Genomic DNA, 24710 nt, shown 5'->3' with positions numbered 1-24710 from the left:
AGTTTCTTACAGGTCAAGTCTATCAGGTGGTCGAATCTGTCGCTGCGATCTACGTAGCACCGGCTGTGATCGCATGGATGCCGGCGACATTGGTGATTGCACAGGGGACGGAGGTTGCGCTTGTTCCTGCCCACTAGGCACCGGTGATCCCTCACGCATGTGCGAGGCGCCTGGTATAAATGCGTACGAAACGCCCGGTATACAAGTGTCGTGAGGAGTCTGTGTAGGGCCTGGTGAGCACGGTGTCACCTCTGGTGCAGGGTTCATAGTTACCGGAGAGCCTTCAGGGTAGTGGTCTGCTGCACCTGTGGGTGCCAGGTTGCGGATGGAGACCGTGTCCTCCCGCCCATCAGGTAACACCACGTAAGCATACTGGGGGTTCGCATGTAGAAGGTGAACCCTCTCTACCAGCGGGGAGTATTTATTGCTCCTCACATGTTTCCGGAGCAGCACTGGCCCCGGGGACGTCAGCCAAACTGGTAGGGTGGTCCCAGTGACAGACTTCCTGGGAAAAGAGAATAGGCGTTCGTGAGGGGTGGCATTGGTGGACGTACATAACAGAGAGCGGATAGAGTGCAGTACCTCAGGGAGGACCTCCTGCCATCGAGAGACCGGCAACCCTTTTGACTTAAGGGCTAAAAGTGTGGCCTTCCACACTGTGGCATTCTCCCGCTCCACCTGGCCATTATCCCAGGGATTATAACTCGTGGTCCGACTGGTAGCAATGCCCCTAGCTAGCAAGTACTGGCGCAGCTCCTCACTCATAAAGGAGGACCCTCTATCGCTGTGGATATAGCAGGGATACCCGAACAGAGTGAAGAGCTGGCGTAGGGCTTTTATGACGGACGTGGCAGTGGTGCCAGGGCAGGGGATGGCAAAGGGGAACCGTGAGTACTCGTCGATAACACTGAGAAAATAGACATTGCGGTCAGTGGAGGGAAAGGGGCCCTTAAAGTCAACACTCAGTCGTTCAAAAGGGCGGGTGGCCTTGACAAGTTGCGCCGTTTCAGGACGGTAGAAGTGTGGTTTGCACTCAGCGCAAATTTGGCAGTCCCTGGTCATCGTCCTGATGTCCTCCAGGGAGTATGGCAGATTCCGAGCTTTCACAAAATGGTAAAATCGGGTGACCCCCGGATGGCAAAGTTGTGCATGAAGGGTGTACAGCTGGTCGAGCTGTGTGCTAGCACATGTTCCCTGGGATAGGGCATCAGGGGGCTCATTGAGTCTGCCAGGCCGGTACAGGATATCATAGGTGTAGGTGGAGAGTTCTATTCTCCACCGCAAAATCTTATCATTTTTGATTTTGCCCCACTGTTGGTTGCTGAACAGGAACGCAACCGAGCGCTGGTCGGTCAGCAAGGTGAACCTTTTGCCAGCAAGATAGTGCCTACAGTGCCTAACAGCCTCTACTATGGCCTGGGCTTCTTTCTCCACCGCGGAGTGCCGAATTTCGGAGCCTTGGAGGGTGCGAGAAAAGAATGCTACTGGTCTGCCTTCCTGATTGAGGGTAGCAGCCAGAGCAAAATCGGAGGCGTCACACTCCACTTGGAAGGGAGCGGTCTCGTCCACCGCATGCATCGTAGCTTTGGCAATGTCCGCTTTAATGCAGCTGAAGGCCGCGCGGGCCTCAGCAGAGAGGGGAAACGAGGTAGACTTGACCAGGGGGCGTGCCTTGTCTGCGTAATGGGGGACCCATTGGGCGTAATAGGAAAAAAAAAACCCAGGCACCGTCTGAGGGCCTTGAGAGTGGTGGGAAGAGGGAGTTCTAACAGGGGGCGCATACGTTCGGGATCAGGGCCAATAACCCCGTTTTCCACGACATACCCAAGTATAGCAAGGCGGGTGGTTCCAAACACACACTTGTCCCTGTTATAAGTAAGGTTCAGAGCTGCGGCCACTTGGAGAAATCGTTGGAGGTTGGCGTCGTCATCTGGCCTGTCGTGACCACAGATGGTGATGTTATCCAGATAGGGAAATGCGGCCTGCAGTTAGTACTGGTCCACCATCCGGTCCATTTCCCTCTGGAAGACAGAGACACCATTCGTGACACCGAAAGGGACGCGCAGGAAGTGATAGAGCCTGCCGCCCGCCTCGAAGGCGGTGTAGGGGCGGTCCTCTGGGCAGATGGGGAGCTGGTGATAAGCGGATTTCAGATCTATTGTCGAGTACACCTTGTACTGAGCAATCTGGTTGACCATATCCGTGATGCGGGGTAGGGGGTACGTGTCAAGCTGCGTAAACCTATTGATGGTTTGACTATAGTCCACCACCATCCTATTTTTCTGCCCAGTCCGAACAACAACCACCTGGGCCCTCCAAGGGCTTGTGCTTGGCTCAATGATCCCCTCCCTGAGCAGCCGCTGCACCTCTGACTGAATGAAGGCCCTGTCCCCCGCGCTGTACCTCCTGCTTTTAGTTGCCACAGGCTTACAGTCAGGGGTCAGGTTGGCGAACAGCGGTGGGGGAGGGACCTTGAGAGTGGAGAGGCTGCAAGTGGTGTCAGTAGCGCAGCTGTCGGCCTGGTTCTGGATGGGATGTGTGTGTCCGTGTGTGTGTGTGGTCAGTAGCGGGGTATGTGAAGAAGTCCCACAAAACTGAGGATTCCTGACAGTGAGTGGTGGGAGGGGCCCATCATACACCATAGTCACGCTTTCGAGATGGCTCTGGAAGTCCAGCCCCAATAGCACAGGTGCGCACAGATTAGGCATGACCAGTAGCTCAAAGTTCCGATATTCTGTGCCTTGCACCACCAAAGTCGCTACACAACCCGCCCGGATGTCTGTGGACTGCGACCCAGAAGCCAAATGGAACCTCCGACTTACCGGCCGCATTGCAAGTCCGCAGCGTTGCACTGTGTCCGGGTGAATAAAACTCCCAGTGCTGCCCGTGTCAAACAGGCATCTAGTCCGGTGCCCCTCCACCAGGATGTCCATCATGGACCTTGCAAGCTGGTGTGGGGCGCTTTGGTCGAGAGTTACAGTGGCCAGAGTTGAATCGCCGTCGGGGTACCCGGTAAGCATCGGAGGGCCGGGGGCGGGGCATGCTGACGTCGACAAAGATGGCCGCTCACATCCAGGGTACCCGGTAAGCATCCGAGGGTCGGGGGCGGGGCGTGCTGACGCCGACAAAGATGGCCGCTCACATCTGGGGTACCCGGTCAGCATCGGAGGGCCGGGGGCGGGGCATGCTGACGTCGACAAAGATGGCCGCTCACATCCGGGGTACCCGGTAAGCATCCGAGGGTCGGGGGCGGGGCGTGCTGACGTCGACGAAGATGGCCGCTCACATCCGGGGTACCCGGTAAGCATCCGAGGGTCGGGGGCGGGGCGTGCTGACGTCGACAAAGATGGCCGCCCACATCCGGGCATGCAAGATGGCGGCCCCCACGTTTCACCCGCAGCGCTGCACTCCGCTCGAGGTTGAGACTTACAGATCTTGGCGAAGTGGCCCCGCTTTCCGCAGCTGGAGCAGGTCGCTTCTCGCGCTGGACAGCGTTGTCGAGGGTGTTTTTTATGGCCACAGAAATAACACACGGGCTTCTGACGGGCCATAGCCGTGGTCAGGGTCGGGGAGCTCGTGGAATCGCGACTGGCAGCGGCGTTGGTGAATTCGCTCCTGGGAGCCGGCGGTGGCGGGGTCTGAGGTGTCCACGGAACCGGCGGGGAATCGCACGACTGGACAGCGTCAGCATTATGCAAAGCAGCTTCTAGAGCGTTGGCCGTCTCCATCGCTGAGCGTAAGGTAAGGTCGGCATTTTCCAGCAGTCGCTGGCGCATGTACACTGACCTCAGTCCCGTCACAAAGGCGTCTCGCACCAGCAGCTCCGCATGCTGTTCTGCCGTGAGCATCTTGCAGTCACAAGGTCGGACGAGTGTCTGTAGTGCTCAGAGAAACTCAGCGCACGATTCGCCAGGCCGCTGTTGCCGGGTAGCTAAACGATGTCTTGCGTAGACGGTGTTCACCAGCCGCAGGTACTGTCTTTTGAGGGCGTCCAGTGCCCCATCGTAGGTCGGCAGGTCCCGGATAATGGAGTAAACTTTGGGGGTGACCCTCGAGAGTAGGATTCTGTGCATAACGGCGGGTTCAGTTGCACGAACCTCCTCCAAGTACATGCATGCAAGGAAGCATGCAAACCAGTGTTCAAAAGCGAGAGCTGCGTCAGGGTCTTGAGGGTCCAAATCCAACCTTTCCGGACGCAAAACGATTTCCATGTTTTAAAACTTCCAGTCAATAAAATTGATGCACCATCAATAACTCACACTGAGACGTAAGGCGAGATATCGGCTTTTATTGACTGGAAGAAGGAACCAGGAGTGAGTGTCCATCATACTATGTCCTGGAGACTGAGGCCGAGCGTCAGGCCTCAGATCGCCTTTATACAGGGGCCTGTGGGAGGAGCCACAGGAGCAGTCAGCAGGGGGCGTGTCCAGACAGGCACATAGTTCACCACAAGTGTAGATCAGGTAGATAGCCACTATCCTTTTCACAGGGTAGGGTTTAAAAATAGAGGCCATAGGCTTAATGTGAGAAGGGTGTGATTTGAAGACGACCCAAGAGGCAAGTTTTCAGACAAAGGGTGGTGTGTTTATAGAATGAACTGTCGGAGGAGGTAGTTGAGGAGGGCATAATTACAGCATTTAAAGGACTTTTGGAGAGGTACAGGTAAGATTTAAAGGACTGTGGGCCCAAAGCAAAGAGGCTGGCTGAGACAGGGATTTCCGTCAGTAAGGGTGAGGTGGGATAAGGAGCCTGTTTCTGTGCTAACCTTTATGAATCTAAAGTGCTGTTATCTGTCTGTATGTTAATACTGTGATTCTTTGAGACAACAGCATTATTCACTGTGACTGTTTTTCAAGCAATTTCAAATCAGGATCACAGCAGAAGGACAAATTTCAGAGAAACCCAACACAAAGATATCAGTGCAAGGGCCTGCAATAATATTTCACCTGAACTCTGGAGCAACATGTAATGATCAAAATCAAACTATCAATGCTGTGCAGGGAGGGAGATGTGCTATTGATGTACAAAAAATTATGTCAAATTGCTGTCTGAATGTGCTCAATCCAAATAATCAAGACCATAACACAAGACCATAAGATTTTATGACCTACGAGCAGAATTAGGCCATTTGGCCCATTAAGTCTACTCATGGCTGATCCAATTTTCCTCTTAGCCCCAAACTGCTGCCTTCTTTCCACATCCCTTCATGCCCTGACTAATCAAGGATCTATCAACCTCTGCCTTAAATGTATATATAGACTTGACCTTCAAAGCTGCCTGTGGCAACAAATTCCACAGATTCACCGCTCTCTGGTTAAAGAAATTCCACTGCATCTCCTTTTAAAGGACACCTCTTTGTTCTGAGGCTGTGTCCTCTGGTCTTAGACTCTCCCACCATAGGAAAACTCCAAATCCACTCTTTCACCATTTGATAGGCTTCAATGAAGTCACCCCTCATTCTCCTGAATTGCGGCGAACACAGTCCCAAAGCCATCAAACGCTCTTCATATGACAAGCCACTCAATCCTGGAATCATTATCATGAACCTCCTTTGAACTCTTTCCAGTTTCAGCACATCCTTTCTAAGATAAGGGGCCCAAAACTGCTCACAATACTCCAAGTGAGGCCTCACCAGTGCTTTACAAAGACTCAACATCACATCTTTGCTTTTATATTCTAGTCCTCTTGAAATGAATTCTAACATTGCATTTGCCTTCCTCACCATATGTATAATCTATATTTTCATTTATATTTATCATTATTATTGTTATGAGCAGAGAGACAACATCTGCCGGAAGTAAATTCCTTGTATGTGTACAGGTACTTGGCGATTAAAGTCTGATTCTGATTCTGATAGACTCAACCTGCAAATTAAATGTTAGGAAATCCTGCACAAGCACACACATTCCATCTCAGTTTCTTTCTATTATCTCTCCATTTAGAAAATGTTCAACCCTTTCACTTCTTCTGCCTAAGTGCACGACCATACACTTCCCAATACTATATTCCATCTGCCATTTCTTTGCCCATTCTCTCCATCCATCTAACTCCTTTTGTAGCCTCTCTACTTCCTCAAAACTACTTGGTCCTCCACCTATATTCACAACATTTGCAAACTTCGCAACAAAGTCGTCAATACCATCATCCAAATCACTGGCATATAATGCAAAAAGAATCATTCTCAACACAGGCCCTTGTGGAACACCGCTAGTCATTGGCAGCCAGTCAGAAAGGCTCCCTTCATTCTCACTCTTTGCCTCCTGCCAATCAGCCACTGCTTTATCCATGCTAGAATCTTCCCTGTAATACCATGGGCTCATAGCTTGTTAATCAGCCTCATGTGTGGCACCTTGTCAAAGGCCTTCTGAAAATCCAAGTACACAACATCAACCAATTCTCCTTTGTCTATCCTGTGTGTTACTTCTTCAAAGAACTCCAACAGATTTGTCAGGCAAGATTTTCACTTGAGAAAACCATGCTGACTATGGCCTATTTTCTCATGTGCCTCTGAGTACCCTGAGACCTCATCCTTAACAGTTGACTCCAACACCTTCCCAACCACTGAGGTCAGACCAACTGGCCAAAAAATTCCTTTCTTCTGCCCCTCTCCCTTTTTGGAGTGACATTTGTAATTTTCCAGTCTTCTGGAACCATTCCAGAATCTAGTGATTCTTGAAAGATCATTACTAATGCCTCCACCGTCTCTTCAGCCAACTCTTTCAGAACACTGGGGTGTAGACCATCTGGTCCAGTTGACTTACTTACCATCAGACCTTTCAGTTTCCCAAGAAACTTCTCTTTAGTTATGGAATCTTCACACACTTCTGACCCCTGACACCTGGAACTCCCACCACACTGCTAGTGTCTTCCACAGTGAAGACTGATGCAAAATACTTATTCAGTTCATCCACTATTTCCTTGTCCCCCATCATAGTTTTCCAGATGTCTGATATCCACTCTTGCCTCTTTTTTACACTTTATATATCTGAAGAAACTTTTGGTATCCTTTTTAATATTATTGGCTAGCTTACTTTTGCATTCCATTTTTGCCTTCTTAATGACTTTTTTAGTTGCCATCTGTTGGTTTTTAAAAAATCCCAATCCTCTAACTTCCCACTAATCTTTGCTATAATTGTCACTGTACGTATCTTGCAGAGAAGCATGTATTTGTTAGTGTGAGCAAAGAACTAGTAGTGAGGAACTGTATTATATCTTGGTGGTTAGCAATGTGCTTGTAATAAAACTCAATCTCTAGAGTTTCATTTGAAAGCTTTTTTATTTTTATTTACTGTATGTCTGCTCTGGTTTATGCCCCACAGGCCAGTTCAATATATAGTTTAAACTCTTGCTTCCAATCCATTCTGTAGATTGGTTACTTGCCTGGAAATCCAATTACTTGGATGACTTTTTTTTGCTCCATCATTCACTACCTCAATGGAATCACAGATCTTATTTGGAACACTTAAAGCTTCCCCTTTGCAAGTAGCAACAGTTTTCAAATGTACTTAATTATTTTTTGCCTCCTACTGTATATTACTGCTGGAAAACCTTACATTCTATGTGCCAGTCACAGCAACTTTCAAGATGAATATATTTGATTTTGTAGACTTAGAAATTTAATGGTTCTTGTTTTATTGTGTGAGACTGGTGAGTGCAGTTTGATATGGATAAAGGGTGAACTATTTTTATGATCCATCTATCATGCATAGATATTGCTCCGAGTAATTGCCTACATGGTTAATTTCATTTCTGGTGGAAGACTTGGCCATTCAAAAAGTAGTCCAGTTCTTCCAATTGCAATCTTCTTAACGCAGGACTTCCCAACATTTTTATACCATGAGCTGAGGGGTCCCTCGACCCCAGATTGGGAACCTGTGCCTTAAAGGATTTTTTCCACATCATTGCCAGTGCACTCAATGATGTCAACAATGCATGTGCATAGCCGTGACTTCTCTTTGACAGAAATTGGCGCAATCCTCATGACCAATAACCTGCAAAGTTTGCCAGCTAGGAGCTATCCGTGTCACAATCAAAAACCATACAGAAGGAGATTATTTTTTTCCAAATAAGCACTAACCACACCAACATTGCATTGTTTATTTCTTGATCTTTTCTCAACAGACAGCACTGTGCACATCACTGCAAGAAGCTGTGTCCTGTGGTCAAGTTGGCTGCAGAAGTTACTAGGCTGGAAACGATAGCTGCAGTCATGGTGCAGGCAGGGGGATAGATTTAGAAGTAGGGGTTTTGCCGAAAGACCCACGCACGGTGCCCCCAAATTTACTGATGCTAGTCTAGGGTTTAGGCAGTGTGCCGAAATCATCTGTGTGAAGAGTTGACCAAGCAAGTGAACTCCAGCAACCTGTCTCTAAGAACACAGCTGCATTTCTAAAATAAGTTCATTAGCCTCACCAAGAACACCACTGCTTCTTCCCTCTGCTCAATCCTCCATCACTTTCAGCTTTAAAAAGCAGCCCTCCAGATTGGTGCTCTTTCTCAGTGCCCTCAGTGTTCACTTTCTCTATCGCCTGTGCACTGTGGCTCCAGTGTGTTCTGTATAATACTGCATTTCCTTCAGTAACTTGACAAGGCATCTTTATTAGGAGCTCGCAGATCCAAGACCTCCGTCACCAAGAAGGACAAGTACAGCAGGAGAAGTGAGCATACTTACAAGGGAACACGTTACATGCCCAGTTCCATGTCATCATAACTTTGGAAATGTAATACCATTAATTCATGGTCGCTAGTTTAAGATCTTGGAACAGCCTCGCCAACAGCATGGTCAGCGCACCTTCATTTAGACTTCAGTGGTTCAAGAAGTCAGTATACTATCGATTTCTCAAGCACATTTAGGAATGAACGATAAGTACGTGTCTTGCTGGTCATACCGCGTCTCACATAGGAATGAGAAAGCACTCACTCACCACCTCCTTTCAGTCGCCTCCTGTTGGTGACCCTTTATTGCATCTTAAAGATTAGCCTTATTTGTCACATGCACATCGAAGCACAGTGGAATGCATCATTTTGCACCAACGGTCGACACAGTCTAAGGATTGTGCTGGGGGCAGCCCACAAGTGTCACCACGCTTCCAGCACCACCATAGCATGCCCACAACTCACTGACCCTAAGCACTCATCTTTGGAATTTAGGAGGAAACTGGAGCACCAGGAGGAAGCCCATCTGGTCACAGAGAAAACCTGCAAACTCCTTACAGACTGCGGCAGGAATCGAACCCTGATTGGTGATAACTGGTGCTCTATGTGATTGCTCTAACCACTACGCTAACGTGCCACCCAGTAGTAGCTTTCTCATCTGCTTCTCCATTCCTTGCTTCTTCAAACATTCACTTCTAATATCACAACCCACTAATTATCCTACCAAGATCTGTGGATTCTCTAAATCTCTTAAAAAGCTGCTGTGGACATAGGTCAATCTTCCTTCCAGAAAAACAACGACTGTTGAGTCAGCATTTGATATGATAAGATTTCAGAAGTAATTGCAAAAACTAAAGCTCTTAATGTAGGTGGTAACAAGGTGTATAGATGGAAGATTGGTTGACTAACAGGAAATAGAACAGACAAGAATGGTTCTTTACCTACATTATCACCACACGCTGCATCCGCAAAGCAAACAGCATTATGAAGGACCCCACGCAACCCTCATACAAACTCTTCTCCCTCCTGCCGTCTGGGAAAAGGCACTGAAGCATTTGGGCTCTGACGACCAGACTATGTAAGTTTCTTCCCCCAAGCTATCAGACTCCTCAATACCCAGGGCCTGGACTGACACCAACTTACTGCCCTCTACTGTCTTGTTTATTATTTATTTATAATGTCTGCATTGTTTTGTGCACTTTATGCAGTCCTAAGTAGGTCTGTAGCCTAGTGTAGTTTTTTTCTGTGTTGTTTTTACGTAGTTCAGTGTAGTTTTTGTACTGTTTAATGTAAACCATGGTCCGGAAAAACGTTGTCTCATTTTTACTGTGAACTGTACCAGCAGTTATGGTCGAAATGACAATAAAAGTGACTTGACTTGACTTGAAGTGCAGATACAATGAATGGTATACCACAGTGATCGGTATTGGGGTCTCAACCATTTGCAATTTATTTAATTAAGTGCACAGGAAGAATAGTTGCTAAATATGCTGATGATCTAACAATAGATAATACAGAAAGTTGTAAAGAGGATATGAAGAGGCTACACATGGATATAGATAGGCTAAGTGAGTGGGCAATGATGCGGCAAATGGAACACAATGTGGGAAAATAGTTCATTTTGGGAGAAAAATAAAAAAAACAATCATATCCAAAATGATGAGAGGCTGCAGAGCTCAGTATGTCCTTAATACATGCCTTGCAATTGTACTCTGTCTATATTTCTCACAGCGTCAGTAGAGCAGTCAATGTCATCAAAGGCCCCTCCCACACTGGACATTCTCTACCTCCCAGCAGGTAGAAGATTATAAAACCCTGAGAGCATGCACCACCATGCTCAAGGACAACTTTTACCCCACTGTGTTAACACTACTGAATGGTACCTTCTACAATAAATTGGACTCTAGACCTCCCAGTCTACCTCATTATAGACCTGTACCTTATGAACTACATTACACTTTCTCTCTGCTGCAGCACTATATTCTGTTATGTTTGTATTTGCTGAAGTTCAGAAAATGTGGGAGATGATTTGACTGAAGCACGTAAGAGACTGAGAGGTCTCGGCAGGCTTGGAATCATGAGAAAACTTCCTCCTTCAGGAAACTTTGGAACTGCAGGTCCCCGTTTAAAACGAAGTGGTTGCCTATTTTAGCAGGGACGAGGTGAAACTTGTTTCTTTCACAAATCTTTGTGATTTGCTTCCTCAAAGGGAAGCAGAGTCTTAGAACACTTTGAAGGCCAAGGTAGATAGTTACTCACATCGCAGCCTCGTATATTGTGCTTTCCAACAAACTAAGTGCATCCCAGATGCAATCGCTGATGTACAGTAGGAAGCTTGCAACCGATCTGTAATCTCCCACAAGCTGCATGTGAAAATGATCATGATACTGACGGCATGTTAATTATTACCCAATGATATTTTGAAATAGTGATCTACATATATATAGTACCTTGGATATAGCACCCTGGTTTAAGTTTCTGTACCTCTTCCAGACAGCACTTCCTTATTCTCGTGTTGAGTATTTGTGCATACTTTATCTGATACAGGCTGCTGACCTTCAAACAGAGTATGACACGTCAGGATGGGTAACTCATTTCAGAATCAGAATCAGGTTTATTATCACTGGCATGTTCCGTGAAATTTGTTCTCTCAGTAGCAGCAGTTCAATGCAATGCATAATATAGAAGAAAATAAAGAAATAAAGAAATAAATCTTATTCAGTATTCTTTATACAGTATACATATATTGAATAGATTTTTAAAAAAGTGAGGTAGTGTCCAAGGATTCAAAGTCTATTTAGGAATCGGATGGTAGTGGGGAAGAAGCTGTTCCTGAATTGCTGAGTGTGTGCCTTCAGGCTTCTGTACCTCCTATCTGATAGCAACAGTGAGAAAAGGGCATGCCCTGGGTGCCGTAGATTACTATATTTCTGTGACATTGCTCCTTGAAGTAGCCTGGGTACTTTGTAGTCTAGTAACTAAAATGGAGCTGACTAAATTTATAACCCTCTGCAGCTTTTTTTGGCCCTGTGCAGAGCCTCCCACCACCATACGTTACAGAGATGCAGCCTGTCAGAATGCTCTCCATAGTACAACTATAGAAGCTTTTGAGCGTATTTGTTGACATACCAAATCTCTTCAAACTCCTAATAAAGTATAACCACTGTCTTGCCTTCTTTATAACTGCATCAATATGTTGGGACCAGGTTAGATCCTCAGAGATCTTGACACACAGAAACTAGAAGCTGCTCACTCTCTCCACTTCTGATCCCTCTATGAGGATTGGTATGTGTTCCTTTGTCTTACCCTTCCCGAAGTCCACAATGAGTTCTTCTGTCTTATTGACGTTGAGTGCCAGGTTGTTGCTGGCACCACTCTACTATCTCACTCCTGTACGCCCTCTTGTCACCACTTGAGATTCTACCAACAATGGTTGAATCCAAATGGATAGGGTTTCAGCTACCATATACAATATAGGACACCTGTTATCTGTATTGGCTTCTAGATAATCAATCAATTAATGCTTTTACATTGAAATAAATTAAGTTTAAAATATCCGATGCACCTGAATTATATGTAAACCAGATTCAATATTGCACAGGATTTATAATTAGGCAATGTTAAACGGAAATGGCCCCTCCCAGAATCTGTAATAGAGAATCACTTCAGGAGCTGAGTTATGTTGTGATAAAGTCTATTTTTGTGCTCTTCTAACATTTGTTATCAAAATAGGTGAATCGTTTGATTCTGAGTGAGGCTCACTTTAGTACCGGCCTTTGCTAAAATGGTAATGGACACATGGTCAGCATTAAGTGTTGGCAAATGGTCACTGGATGCCACGGGTAGCTGCTCCTTTGACGTGGGTTGGGAATGACACATCACTCATAACGCCCATCTCCCAAGGATGTAGCAAGATATAAATGGAAAGGTGAAAGAAAACACCCTGGAAATACCAACAGGATACGTACGAGAGGGAACCTCAACGGGCTGAAGTTCTCTGAAATGCGGTCATGTAGACACTTTTTCAAGTTAACTTGAAGTCTCATTGCTAGGTAATACTGTGGTTTTCACACTGTTAGAACATCCGCATTTTGTTGTCACGACAACTCAACAGTGGTCACTGAATGTCAGGCTAAGCACCAATTTAAAATTTTAAGGAAGTAACTGCGTCTTTTCTTTTAAAGTTCATTCTGTTTTTTTTTCCTTTTGCAATTACAGGAACAAAACCAACTAGCTGACAATTCCAATTTACGTAAGTTGAATTGTGCCTGGATTGCTTTTTCTGAATCAACTGGAAGTACCTCAGTGTCTCCACTTGTGTTTAAACACATGCAGTTAACTTGGCACGGCTAGCTAACCTGGTGTTGTAATTAGTAACCCTGGTGCAAAGTGACAAGCTACATGCGGCAGACCTCTTTTGATTTGAACAAGTAACAACTGACATAGATCCAAAACCAAGCATTATTAATGAAAAATCCTTTGAGTTTGCTGGGGTTGTGAACTTCAATATGAGTACCAGCACATACACAGAAGTGGAACAAAACTAGGAAGAATGAACTGGAGTTTAGTTCTGCTTCGACCAGCGGTTCACTTGAGCTCACAGGTCTTGCGACACTGGCATGAATAGACATTCCACGCATTAGAAGCTTTGCTGTTTCTCTATGGCTCTTACTTGCTGGCAAACCTTTTAAATTAAATACTGTGCTGAGCAAAAATCATGGGCACACATATATAGATAGATCAACACGCACAAAACACTGGAGGAACTCAGCAGATCAGGCAGCATCTATGGAAAAGAATAAATGGTTGATATTCTGGGCTGAGACCCTGCTTCAGTCTGAAAGAAGGATCTCAGCCCAAAATGTCAACTGTTCACGCTTTTCCATAGATGCTGCCCAAACCGCTGCGTTCCTCTGGTGCTTTGTGTGCATTGCGTTGGAGTTCCAGCATCTGCAGACTTCCTCATGTTTGTTATATACTGCTAGGGTGCCTATGACTTTTGCACAGTACTGTATTTGTCAACATGGAGGGGATAGACAGTTTGTAAGTTTGGCAGGAGCGAAGACCGTTGGGCACGGGAGGGTGGAGTGCCGCGGGAAGGGTGTGGGAAAGGTGGCAGAAAATGAGTCCCAGGGGTGGGGGTGTTGCGGGTGCAGACGCACTCAGACCTGAGACACCAAGCAAGATCATTTGATTCCAAATAATTGGTATATTGATCATTACAGTATGCCTCTGATGCACCATCAATAACTCTCGGAGACTGGAGGCGAAGGAAAGGCTATTATTATCTGCAAGAGACCACGATTAGCAGCAAGAGACCATCACACAACATCCTGGAGACTGAGGGAGGAGCAGTGTCTCCAATCGCCTTTATACAGGGGTCTGTGGGAAGAGCCACAGGAGCAGTCAGCAGGGGGGGCTTGTCCAGACAGGTATGTGTAGTTCACCACAGTCTCTCTGGTGCTTCCCACTCTTCCCCTCTCCCTTCCCCCTTTCCCAACCATGATTCCCCTCTCCCTGCCCCCTTCCCACTCTCAATCCACAACAGAGACCCATATCAGAATCAGGTTTATTATCACTCACATTTGTCATAAGGTTTGGTTTTCTTTGTGGCAGCAGTACAGTGGAATACATAAAATTACTGCAGTACTATGCAAAAGTTGTGGGCACCTTAGCCTAAGACTTTTGCACAACATGTATAATTGGAAGATAGAAGCATATTTGGAAAAATTAACAAAATAAACTTTGATGGGTTCTTCCAAAAGTTTTGCAAACCCCACAGTTGTAAAATGTAAATGGATAAGTGGTGAGAATTGTGTGGCGCAGTAGAATAGTGGTTATACTTTACCATACCAGCAACCCAGGTTCAATTCCTGCTGCTGAAAGGAGTTTGTATGTTCTCCCCATAACCGCGTGGATTTCCTGTGGATGCTCCGGATTCCTCCCACATTCCAAAGACATACTGGTTGGTAGCTTAATTGATCATGTAAGTTGTCCTGGGATTAGGCTAGGGTTAAACTGGGGGATTGCTGGGCTGTGCAGCTCGAAAGGCTGCAAGGACCTACTCCACGCCCTGTGTCAACAAACAAGTAAATAAATAATTCAATAATTCCCCACTGAAATTGATCAAAAGAAAACACGGGACAGCAGTGAATTACGATTTGTCAAAGGTTAAAATTACTCTTCAAGCAATCCAGTGCTGTCACCAAGCCATCAAAGCAAAACTATGTATGAATGTTGATATTAATCACACTAAACATAAGGTTTTATGGCTGAAATGCTACTTTTTTGTTCAAGAAAGGTAATAAGGAATTATAGACCAGAGAGCCTTACTCTCTGTGGGCAAACTATTGGAGAAGATTCTTAGAGACAGGATTTATGAGCATTTGGATAGGAACAGTCTGATTAGTGTTGGCATGTGGCTAAGTGGTTAAGGTGTTCGTCTAGTGATCTGAAGGTTGCTAGTTCGAGCCTTGGCTGAGGCTGCGTGTGTGTCCTTGAGCAAGGCACTTAACCACACATTGCTCTGCGATGACACCGGTGCTAAGCTGTATGGGTCCTAATGTCCTTCCCTTGGACAACATCAGTGGCATGGAGAGGGGAGACTTGCTGCATGGGCAACTGCCGGTCTTCCATGCAACCTTGCCCAGGCTTGTGCCCTGGAATCTTCCCAAGGCGTGAATCCATGGTCTCATGAGACTAACGGAGGCCTACATACATACATACAATCTGATTAGGGATAGTCAATGTGGCTATGTGAGGGGCAGGTCATGCCTCACAACCCTGATTGAATTCTTTGATGAAGTGAAAACAAATTGATGAAGTTAAAGCAGTGGATGTGGTGCATATGGATTTCAGTAAGTGTTTAACAAGTTGTCGATGGGAGGCTCATCCAGGATGTTAGGATGCATGGGATTCAGGGAAACAGCCTGCATTCAGAATTGGCTTGTCTACAGATGCAGAGGGTGGCAACAGATACAGTAGAGTGTATTCTGCCTGGAAGTCAGAGACCAGTGGCGTTCCGCAGGGATCTCTTCTAGAACAGCTGCTCACTGTGACTTGGCTGAAGAAGTGAAAGGGAGGGTTAGTAAATTGGCAGATGGTACAAAGGTTGGTGGTGTTGTGGATAGTGTAGAAGGTTGTCGTAGGTCACGGGGGGATATTGATAGGATAAAGAGGTGGGCTGAGAATTGGCAGATGGGGTTCAATATGGAAAAGTGTGAAGTCATTCACTTTGGAAGGTCAAACGTGAAGGGAGAGCATAAAGTTAACAGCAAGATTCTTGGCAGAGTGGAGCAAAAAGGAGACCTTATTGTGCAGATCCACAGATCCTTCAAAGTTGCTGCACAAGTTGATGGAGTGGTTATGAAAGTGTGTTGGCCTTTATTATTTGCGGAATTGAAGTAATTCTACAGCTTCATAAAAATCATGTCAGACCATATGTTCAGTTCTGGTTGTCTCATTATAGGAAGGATGGGGAAGCTTTAGAGAGGGTGTAGAGGGACGTTACCACAGTACTGCCTAGATTAGAAAGGATACCTTTAGAGGGTAGGTTGAGTGAGCTCGAGCTTTAACCTTTGGAGTGAAGGAGGATGAGAGGTGATGTAGTAGAGGTGTACAAGATGATAAGATGTACAGGTAGAGTGGACAGCCAGAAACTTTTTCCTACGGCAGAAATGTCTAACTCAAAGGGGCACAATTTTAAGGTGATAGGAGAAAAGGATAGCGGGGAAATGAGGGTTTTTTACACAGAGAGTGGTGAGCGCCTAGAACACACTCCCAGGGCTGGTGGTAGAAGCAGATTCATTAGGGACATGTATGAGATTCTTCGATGGACATATGGATGAAAGATAAATGGAGGACGATGTGGGAGGGTAGGATTAGATCAATCTTAGAATAGGTGAAAAGGTTGGCACAACATTGTCCTGTACTGTGCTCAGCTGTACAGTTCTATATTCTCCTTTTCGTTCCTGCTAAAGTGCCAGGCTTTGCACTAAGTGGTTTGTATTCTGTTAAAAACCTGAAACAGGAAACAGACACATCACACCTGCCCACTCCTGGAATGAGGGGGTAGTGCATCAATTTGTTTGGAGGAGGTTAAAATATTTTAAGAGGCAATGTGCCCCTACTTTAAAAGTATTTTTACTTCTAGCCATGGTTGTTTGGGTTTCCAATGAGGCAGTAAACATGGTTGTATGAGGTAAGTGTGCCAGGAAAAGCAGCATTTCCTGCCAGGCAAACAAATACACTGAGAATCACTTCCCTCGTTCCTCGTCCCACACATCTGCTCCCCTCTGATCTCTGTAACCCACATGATCTCTATGATTATTTCCGCACACTCCCCTCCTGTCAAGGTCTCTTAACCTTACACAAGCAACCAGCCCATCAGCTGGGTAACCCCGGCGACTTGGGTGGGCTGGTATCCTAGCAGTAAGTGAATTGCTTTACAGTGTTCACCAGCTGGGGCTCACTTCCTGCTGCCTCTTATAAGGAGTTTGTACAATCCCCCGTGACCGTGTGTGTTGCGTCCGGGTGCTCCGGCTTCCTCCCACAGTCCAAAAGACATACGACTGGGGTTGGTGAGTTGTGGGCATACTATACTGGTGCTGGAAGTGCGGCACCACTTGCAGGCTGCCCAGCAAATCCTCGCTGACTTGATTTGATGCAAACTATACCTTTCACTGCTGGGACCCAATGTAAGCATAGCACCAGCCGGAATCATAATCAGCGTCTGTGACATCCAACAATGTGTTTCTACCTGAATTACAATAGGAACTAGTAATATTACCTGACACTGCTGTCAACTTTAATTCTGTCAGTCACTATTGCACGATGATTTTGGAATAGACCAGTAAAATCCATGCTGTTAAATATGATGGCCAGTCATGCAGAGCAGACTGAGTTTAAAACTCTTTGCTCGTTATACATTTTGCATGTCCCCCACTGTGCTTCCAACAAGTAGACTGGGAGTCGTTCCTAACCTGATAGCTGAGACTGGAAAACATGTTTCATTAAGATGAACAAACACCAGGAAATCTGCAGATGCTGGAAATTCGAACAACACACACAAAATGCTGGTAGAACACATTTCATGTGTTCATTAAGATGAATGCAATTTGTTTATGAAATGCATAATGTGAAATCTTTGAAAAAATGAAAAGAATTAAAGGCCCAGAGGAGCCAGTGTGCCTGCAATCTGAGTGTTGTTAGCAGTGACTTTCTTAGGCTGGATTTACCCCAGGATGACCCTGAACATGTGGAGAGCAATTAATCCCCAATTTATTGTCAAAGCCGTTGTGGACTCGGAGGGCTACAGCTTTATCTCAGCAGTGTTTGTTGTATAGTGTCTTGCTTTACTGTCACAATGACGCCACTCTTAGGATGGAAGAGCAACACCTTGTAAGCTGGGAGGTGATAGGTGGGAAAAGTAAAGGGGTGAAGAAGGAGGAATCTGATAGGAGAGGAGTGGACCATAGGAGAAAGACAAGGAGGGGCATCAAAGGAGGGTGATAGGTTCCAACCCAAACATTGTTTTTTCTCTAACTTCCAGTAATTTCTCCTCCCCTTTCTTTTTTCTCATACATCGTCTCTTCTCCTCACCTGACTATCATCTGATGCCCCTCTTTCCCTTTCTCCCATGGTCCATTCTCCCGTCCTATCAGGTTCCTTCTTCTTCAGCCCTTTACCTTTTCCACCTATCACCTCCCAGCTTCACACTTCATCTCCCCTGCTCACCTAACTTCCCCCTCACCTGGTCTCACCTAACATCTTCTAGCTAGTCTTTCCCCTTACCCCACCTTCTTATTCTGGCTTCTTCCTCTTTCTTTCCTAGTCCTGAAGAAGGGTCTTCGCCTGAAATGTAGACTCTTCATTCCTCTCCATTGATACTGCCAAATTCCTCCTGCATTTTGTGCTTGTTGCTCTGGATTATCAAATCTGCAGAATCTCTTGTATTTAAATATAGTGCTTGCCTTTCCCTATATATTTATGTACAGTATGTGTTATTTTTTCTGATTCTATTTAGATGGCAGATTTATTTGGTGACATTCCTTTATATAGAGTAACTAATTTTTAGGCTTGCAATTTACAATAACAGCTTAGAGACTCAACATGCAAATGGTTAGGGTACTTTCTTCAGAATAAGTACGTGGTAACTATATCAAATTCAAACAATTTGTGTACAGGTTCTTTCTGCTCCCCAGAATTGGAGTGGAATCAATCATTTTTGATGCCGAGGGGCTGCCCGAGAAAAAGAAAATATATCCTCTTCTCTTTTAAAAACATTTGCTGCATCTCAAAGTACAAAGTATTTATGAAGACAATACTGATTTGGCAAAGTACATCATTCATTACATAGTAAAGACAGAATATCATCTGATTTGTCATAAGTAACGTCAAAAATGTCTGTGAATATGAGCAAAATACTCCATATCTTTAAGGAGGCGTTTTTGAGCATGTCAGTATTGAAATAATGCATGACGATAATGAAATAATCCTCTGAAGCAGAGGCTTCTACAACCACTGTGCTGAAGCAGTTTCTGGTGAGCTGCAGAAGCAACCGTATCTGTTTGTGGAATTACGGAAAGATTAGGTTACTGGTAAATATCAAGGCAAGCAACGTGAATAGAAAGTAGATAGGAACTCACTTGAATTTTCCTCCTTTATCGAGTATTCAAGGACGTTAGGCTTTCCTTCCGCTCCAGGAAAATTCACCGAAAGAATCATGTTTGTTAGGATGCAATCTTTTCTCACCATAAATGCCTGTAAGCAGGAATACATTGTGCTGAATAGTGTTAATTGAGCTGCAGGTGATAAAGTATCTCAAAAACAAAACACTCATCATTCCCAAGGAAACATGGGTACATAACACAAGCCATTTGTTTACTTGCCCCATTCATCTTCGATTCAATATTTAGTCTATCAGTAAAATCTCTAACCTTAATGTATTATTCTGACTCAGTACACCCAAAGTCACAGAGCACTATGTCGTCAGAGTTCCCAGATTTTGAGTGGATGTAAAAGAATCAACGTATTGGAGACAAGCGTGAGAGTTGCTGTGATCTCCAGTTGACTCTTCCAGTCTATGTATGTGATTATTATTACAGCACATTTGTTTGGGGGGCAGGGGGTACTCGCTGTAAGTTGGCTGCTGCAAGTGCTACAGTATTTCAAAATAATTAACTGGCTATAAAGATTTGCGACGATCTGCTGTGAAAGTAGTTTTATTAATACAGGTTTATCTTTCAGCTGTCTATGGAGAGGAGGGCTGTGAAACATCATGAAAGTTGAACTGTGGCAGATGATATCTAGCTTAATGTAATAGTTTGCAGACCACAGACTTTCTACGTGAGCTCTGAGTGCAACAATGAAAGACAGTATCAAACCCTGACAAGCAAAGAGGAAATTGTGGAAACAGTGGAAATTTGAAACTCTTAAATCCTTGGAATTTGAAAGACTTGATAATAAGTGTCTTGATATGAAAACAGAAAACACAGGACTGGTGCTAGAGTCCAGCCACCATGACCTGGAGATTAAGAGGACAGCTGTTGTCAATTCAGGTGTAGGTCCTAAAACTATGTATAAACGGCATCTAAAAATAGTGCAATAGAAAAGGAGAGAAAAATATACTTGTTCATAGACACACACACACACAAAGCCAACACTCACAATATGCATACATACGCTCAGTGGCCACTTTATTAGGTACACCTGTACAACTGCTCGTTAATGCAAATATCTAATCAGCCAATCACGTGGCAACAACTCAATGCGTAAAAGCATGTGGGCATAATCAAGAAGTTCAGTTGTCTCTCAGACCAAGCATCAGAATAGGGGAGAAATGTGATCTCAGTGACTTTAACCGTGGAATGATTATTGGTGCTTTGAGTATCTCAGAAACTGATGACTTCCTGGGATTTTTGTGCATTACAATCTCTAGAGTTTCCAGAGAATGGTTTGTAAAGTGAGTGGGCGAAAATGCCTGGTTAATGAGAGATCAGAGCAGAATGGTTAGTTGGTTCAAACTGACAGGAAGGTGACAGTAACTTAACTAACCATGCATTACCACAAAGGTGTGCAGAAGAGCATCTCCGAATGTACAAAACATCGAACCTTGAAGTGGATTGACTACAGCTGCAGAAGACCACACTGGGATCCACTCCTGTATCTAATAAAGTGGACACTGAGTCTACATCATAAACAAACTCTCCCACATACAAACACAATACATACACAACTAGCCCACATACAGACAAAATATATGCATTAAATATGCACATACACAAAATTCACTTCCAGTATGCACACATAACTCACAGACATGAAAATACACAAGGCTGTACATGCTGGAGTCCAGAGTGAAAACAAACTGCTGGTGGAACTCAGCAGGTCAGTCAGCATCTGGGATGCAGTGACTCAATCTGAAACATTGACTATCCCTTTGCCTTACCCACTGAAGTTTGTTTTGTGCTCCAGTGTACACATACATATCCCTAGGCTAGGGTCACTCAAGCCTAGAAACTAACCTGTTAAATTTTGACGAAACTAGAGCAATATAGGATCATAAGTTCATCATGTTAACAGTACAAAATGAGCTCAAATGGTGACCAAATAGACATACCAATGAGAGTCTCATACTGAACACAATTATACAGCTGAGTCCCCTGTTGGGAGGGGGAGCTCCTTAATTTCTTGGACCATAGTAGCTTCTTTCCATCGGGAGGTTGTCTTACAGATGATCAGCAAGGCCCCAGGTGGTGTGTGGTTTCTCTGAATTCATGGGGCTTTCTTTAATACTCAAGTGCCTATGACAAGCAGTGACATCCTGTCCCTTATTGTGACACAGAAGGAGGCCATTCAGCCCATCAGGTCAATGTCAGATTTCAATCCCATCAATCCCATTCCCCCTTTCTATTGCCCTTATCCCCATGAGTTATTCTCTCTCACAATCCCTTTGTCTCCTCTTTGAATATTCTGCCAATCACCTGAACCAGAGGTTAACTTATAATCACCAGTTAAAGTACCGACCTTTCTTTGATTTTTGCGAGGAGTCTCAGCACCTGAGGGAAGCCCACAGGTTACAGGGAGAATGTGCAAACTGAAATCAGGTACACTGGGACGGTGAGGAAACAGTACTAGCCACCTACATAACAGTAAGGAAAGAGAAATAAACTAGCTGCTCTTCCCTTGAAAAAGGCATCGGCCAAAGCGGTGTTGGTGCGCATATGCCAGAATTTAACTGGATTTCAGCCTGCATCTGGGAGCCCATCGAGTCAAGTGCGTAAAAATGGCAACTTGATTAATTGTTGTTGGAAGATTTGTGGTCAATATGTTTTCCGCTTGAACTAATTTGCTACTGACAGTTGTTGACCTGCCTCAGGAATGTTTAATGTATTTTAATTAACTTATATAAATTTAGTCAGTCGGGAGACTTCAGAAGCCTTTCTTTTGTCACTTATATGTACTTACTCTATATCTGAGCCAATATCTACAGAGATCTCCTGCTGCTCTTTATAATATAAAATATTATTGCATATTATATTAATATAATACATTATTGATGAGAGTGTAAGAATGATGCAGTTTTAAATATACAGTATCTCATCAATTAGTATATGATTATTATTCTATGCACTACACCATTTAATTATATTTATCTTTCCATCAAAAACTTTACCCAAACATATTTTCAGTAGTGAGGAGATACCATAGAGCAGCACCTTTGTCAAAATATCGAATGAACAATTTCCACTGACAGCCAAAGTAATGAGGAAAATACTCAGAAGGGCCTAGTATCCACCCACAGTTTATTGCCTCTTTTGATTATATCATTGGGTTGGAGGCTTGATACAGGTTCCCTTTCCCAAGCAAAAATGGGTAACGAGCACTCAATATATTGAGTGCTACGATTAGCAAACAGGAAACAGCTTCCCCCGATGCACTTAAAATCATTGTCGGTGACTTAACCAGATATGTTTGAAGAAATCTCTGCCTAGTTATCATCAACATATCGCCTGCGGCACCAGGGGTCCCAAAACACCCAAACTGCATTGTTCTATGTTCTATTATGGGGGGCAGGGTTTAAGGGTCGGCTCAACATTGTGGGCCGAAGGGCCTGTACTGTGCTGTATTGTTCAATGTTCTACTATTATTCTATGATGAGGTATGCTTGCTGTTCCATGCCTCGACTGTAATTTGGGAGATCTGATCACTTAGCTGTCCTTCTCCCACCTGCATACAGGCCGAGGCTGAAGAGCAAGGCTCTGGAGAAAGGGACCATAGAGGTGGTCGTGGGAGGCTGAGGTGCAGCTATGGGATTACTTTGAGTTGGCAGACTGGGCTGTGTTCAAGGATTCAAGTATATGAATGAACACACCACAGTTGTCACAGAATTAATAAAACAGTTGTAGAGAATGTGCCCCACAAAATCAGTCTTCCCTAATCAAAAGCCCTGGATGAACCATGAGATCTGTAATCTGCTAAGGGTCAGATCAGAGCCATTCAGGTCTGGTGACCAAGTGAGATGTAAGAGGTCCTGGTACAACGTTCAGAAAGCCATCTGATGTGAGAAGTGGCAATTCTGGAGCAAACTCGAATCTCGGAGGATCTGCTGTGGAAGGGTTTGATTGTCACTACCTCTTACAAAGCAGAGCTAAATGACACTGGTGACAACAAGGCTTCCAGAGGAACTCAGAACCTCTTGTGCTTACTTGGACCACCAAAACACGGAGGCGACTTCACAACCTGCAACAGTCCTGTGATTTCAGTCTCTGCTGCCGACATGAGAGCATCCTTCAGGATGCTGAACCCACAGAAATCATCCACCTCAGATGATTACCTGGCCGAAGACTAACTACCTAAACTGATCCACTGACTGAGTGTTCACCTATATCGTTAACCTCTTGGTTCGGCAATCTGAGGCAGCCATCTGCTTCAAGAAGGCTTCAGTTAAACTGGTCCCTAAGAAGAATAGAAACATAGAAAATAGGTGCAGGAGTAGGCCATTCGGCCCTTCGAGCCTGCACCGCCATCCAACTCAGAACCCTGTACCTGCCTTCTCTCCATACCCCCGAACCCTTTAGCCACAAGGGCCATATCTAACTTCCTCTTAAATATAGCCAAAGAACCGGCCTCAACTGTTTCCTGTGGCAGAGAATTCCACAGATTCACCACTCTCTGTGTGAAGGTTTTTCCTCATCTCGGTCCTAAAAGGCTTCCCCTTTATCCTTAAACTGTGATCCCTCGTTCTTGACTTCCCCAACATCGGAAACAATCTTCCTGCATCGAGCCTGTCCAATCCCTTTAGAATTTTATACGTTTCAATAAGATCCCCTCTCAATGTTCTAAATTGGGGTAAGCTGCTTCAATGATTAACATCCAGTCACACTTACATCCACTATGATGAAGTGTTTTGAGAGGTTGGTGATGAAACACATCAACTCTTGCCTGAGAAGCAACTTGGATCCGTTCCATTTGGCTACCATCACAACAGGTTAACAGCAGATGCTGTTTCATTACCTGTTCTCTCAATCCTGGAACAGCTGGACAGTGAAGGTGTAATCATCAGATAGACTTCATTGACCACAGCTTAGTATTGAAGTCTAACATCCCCTCAAACTAATCAATAAGCTTCATGCCCTAGGGCTTAATTCCTTCTCGAGCAATTGGATCCTCAATTTTCTCCCTTTTAAGTTTGGATTGGCAACGGCATCTCCTCCACAGTCTCTATCAGCACGAGGCTGTGCACTTAGCCCTCTGCTCTACTCACTTTACACTTACAAGTGAACCTCAGCGCTGCTCCAATACCATATTTAAGTTTGCTGATGACAGCACTGTTGTGGGCTGACTCAAAGGTGGTGACAAATCAGCATATAGGAGGGAGGCTGAAAATGTGGCCGAGTGGTGTCACAACAACAACCTCTCAACAACAACAATCAAGGAAGTGACTATTGCCCACTGGGGGAGGAAACCGGAGGTCCATCAGCCAATCCTCATCGGGGGATCAGAATGGAGAGGGTCAGCAACTTCAAATTCGTTGGTGTTATAATTTCAGAGAA

The 24710-nt window shown here is 44.9% G+C and overlaps 1 protein-coding gene across 2 annotated transcripts in view; it reads right to left on the bottom strand.

Moving 5' to 3' along the window:
- The window catches only part of rin3 (Ras and Rab interactor 3), a 115149-nt gene that overhangs the window by 58013 nt on the left and 32426 nt on the right, over positions 1-24710 (bottom strand). For both annotated transcript variants that reach the window (XM_059960164.1, XM_059960174.1), the window contains exon 3: positions 19302-19416. In XM_059960164.1, coding sequence (XP_059816147.1) covers positions 19302-19416 — 115 coding nt within the window. The remainder of the gene's footprint in view (positions 1-19301; positions 19417-24710) is intronic.

The sequence above is a fragment of the Hypanus sabinus genome, chromosome 2 (assembly GCF_030144855.1).
Source record: "Hypanus sabinus isolate sHypSab1 chromosome 2, sHypSab1.hap1, whole genome shotgun sequence".
NCBI lineage: Eukaryota > Metazoa > Chordata > Chondrichthyes > Myliobatiformes > Dasyatidae > Hypanus > Hypanus sabinus.
This window is presented reverse-complemented; position numbering and strand designations above follow the sequence as displayed.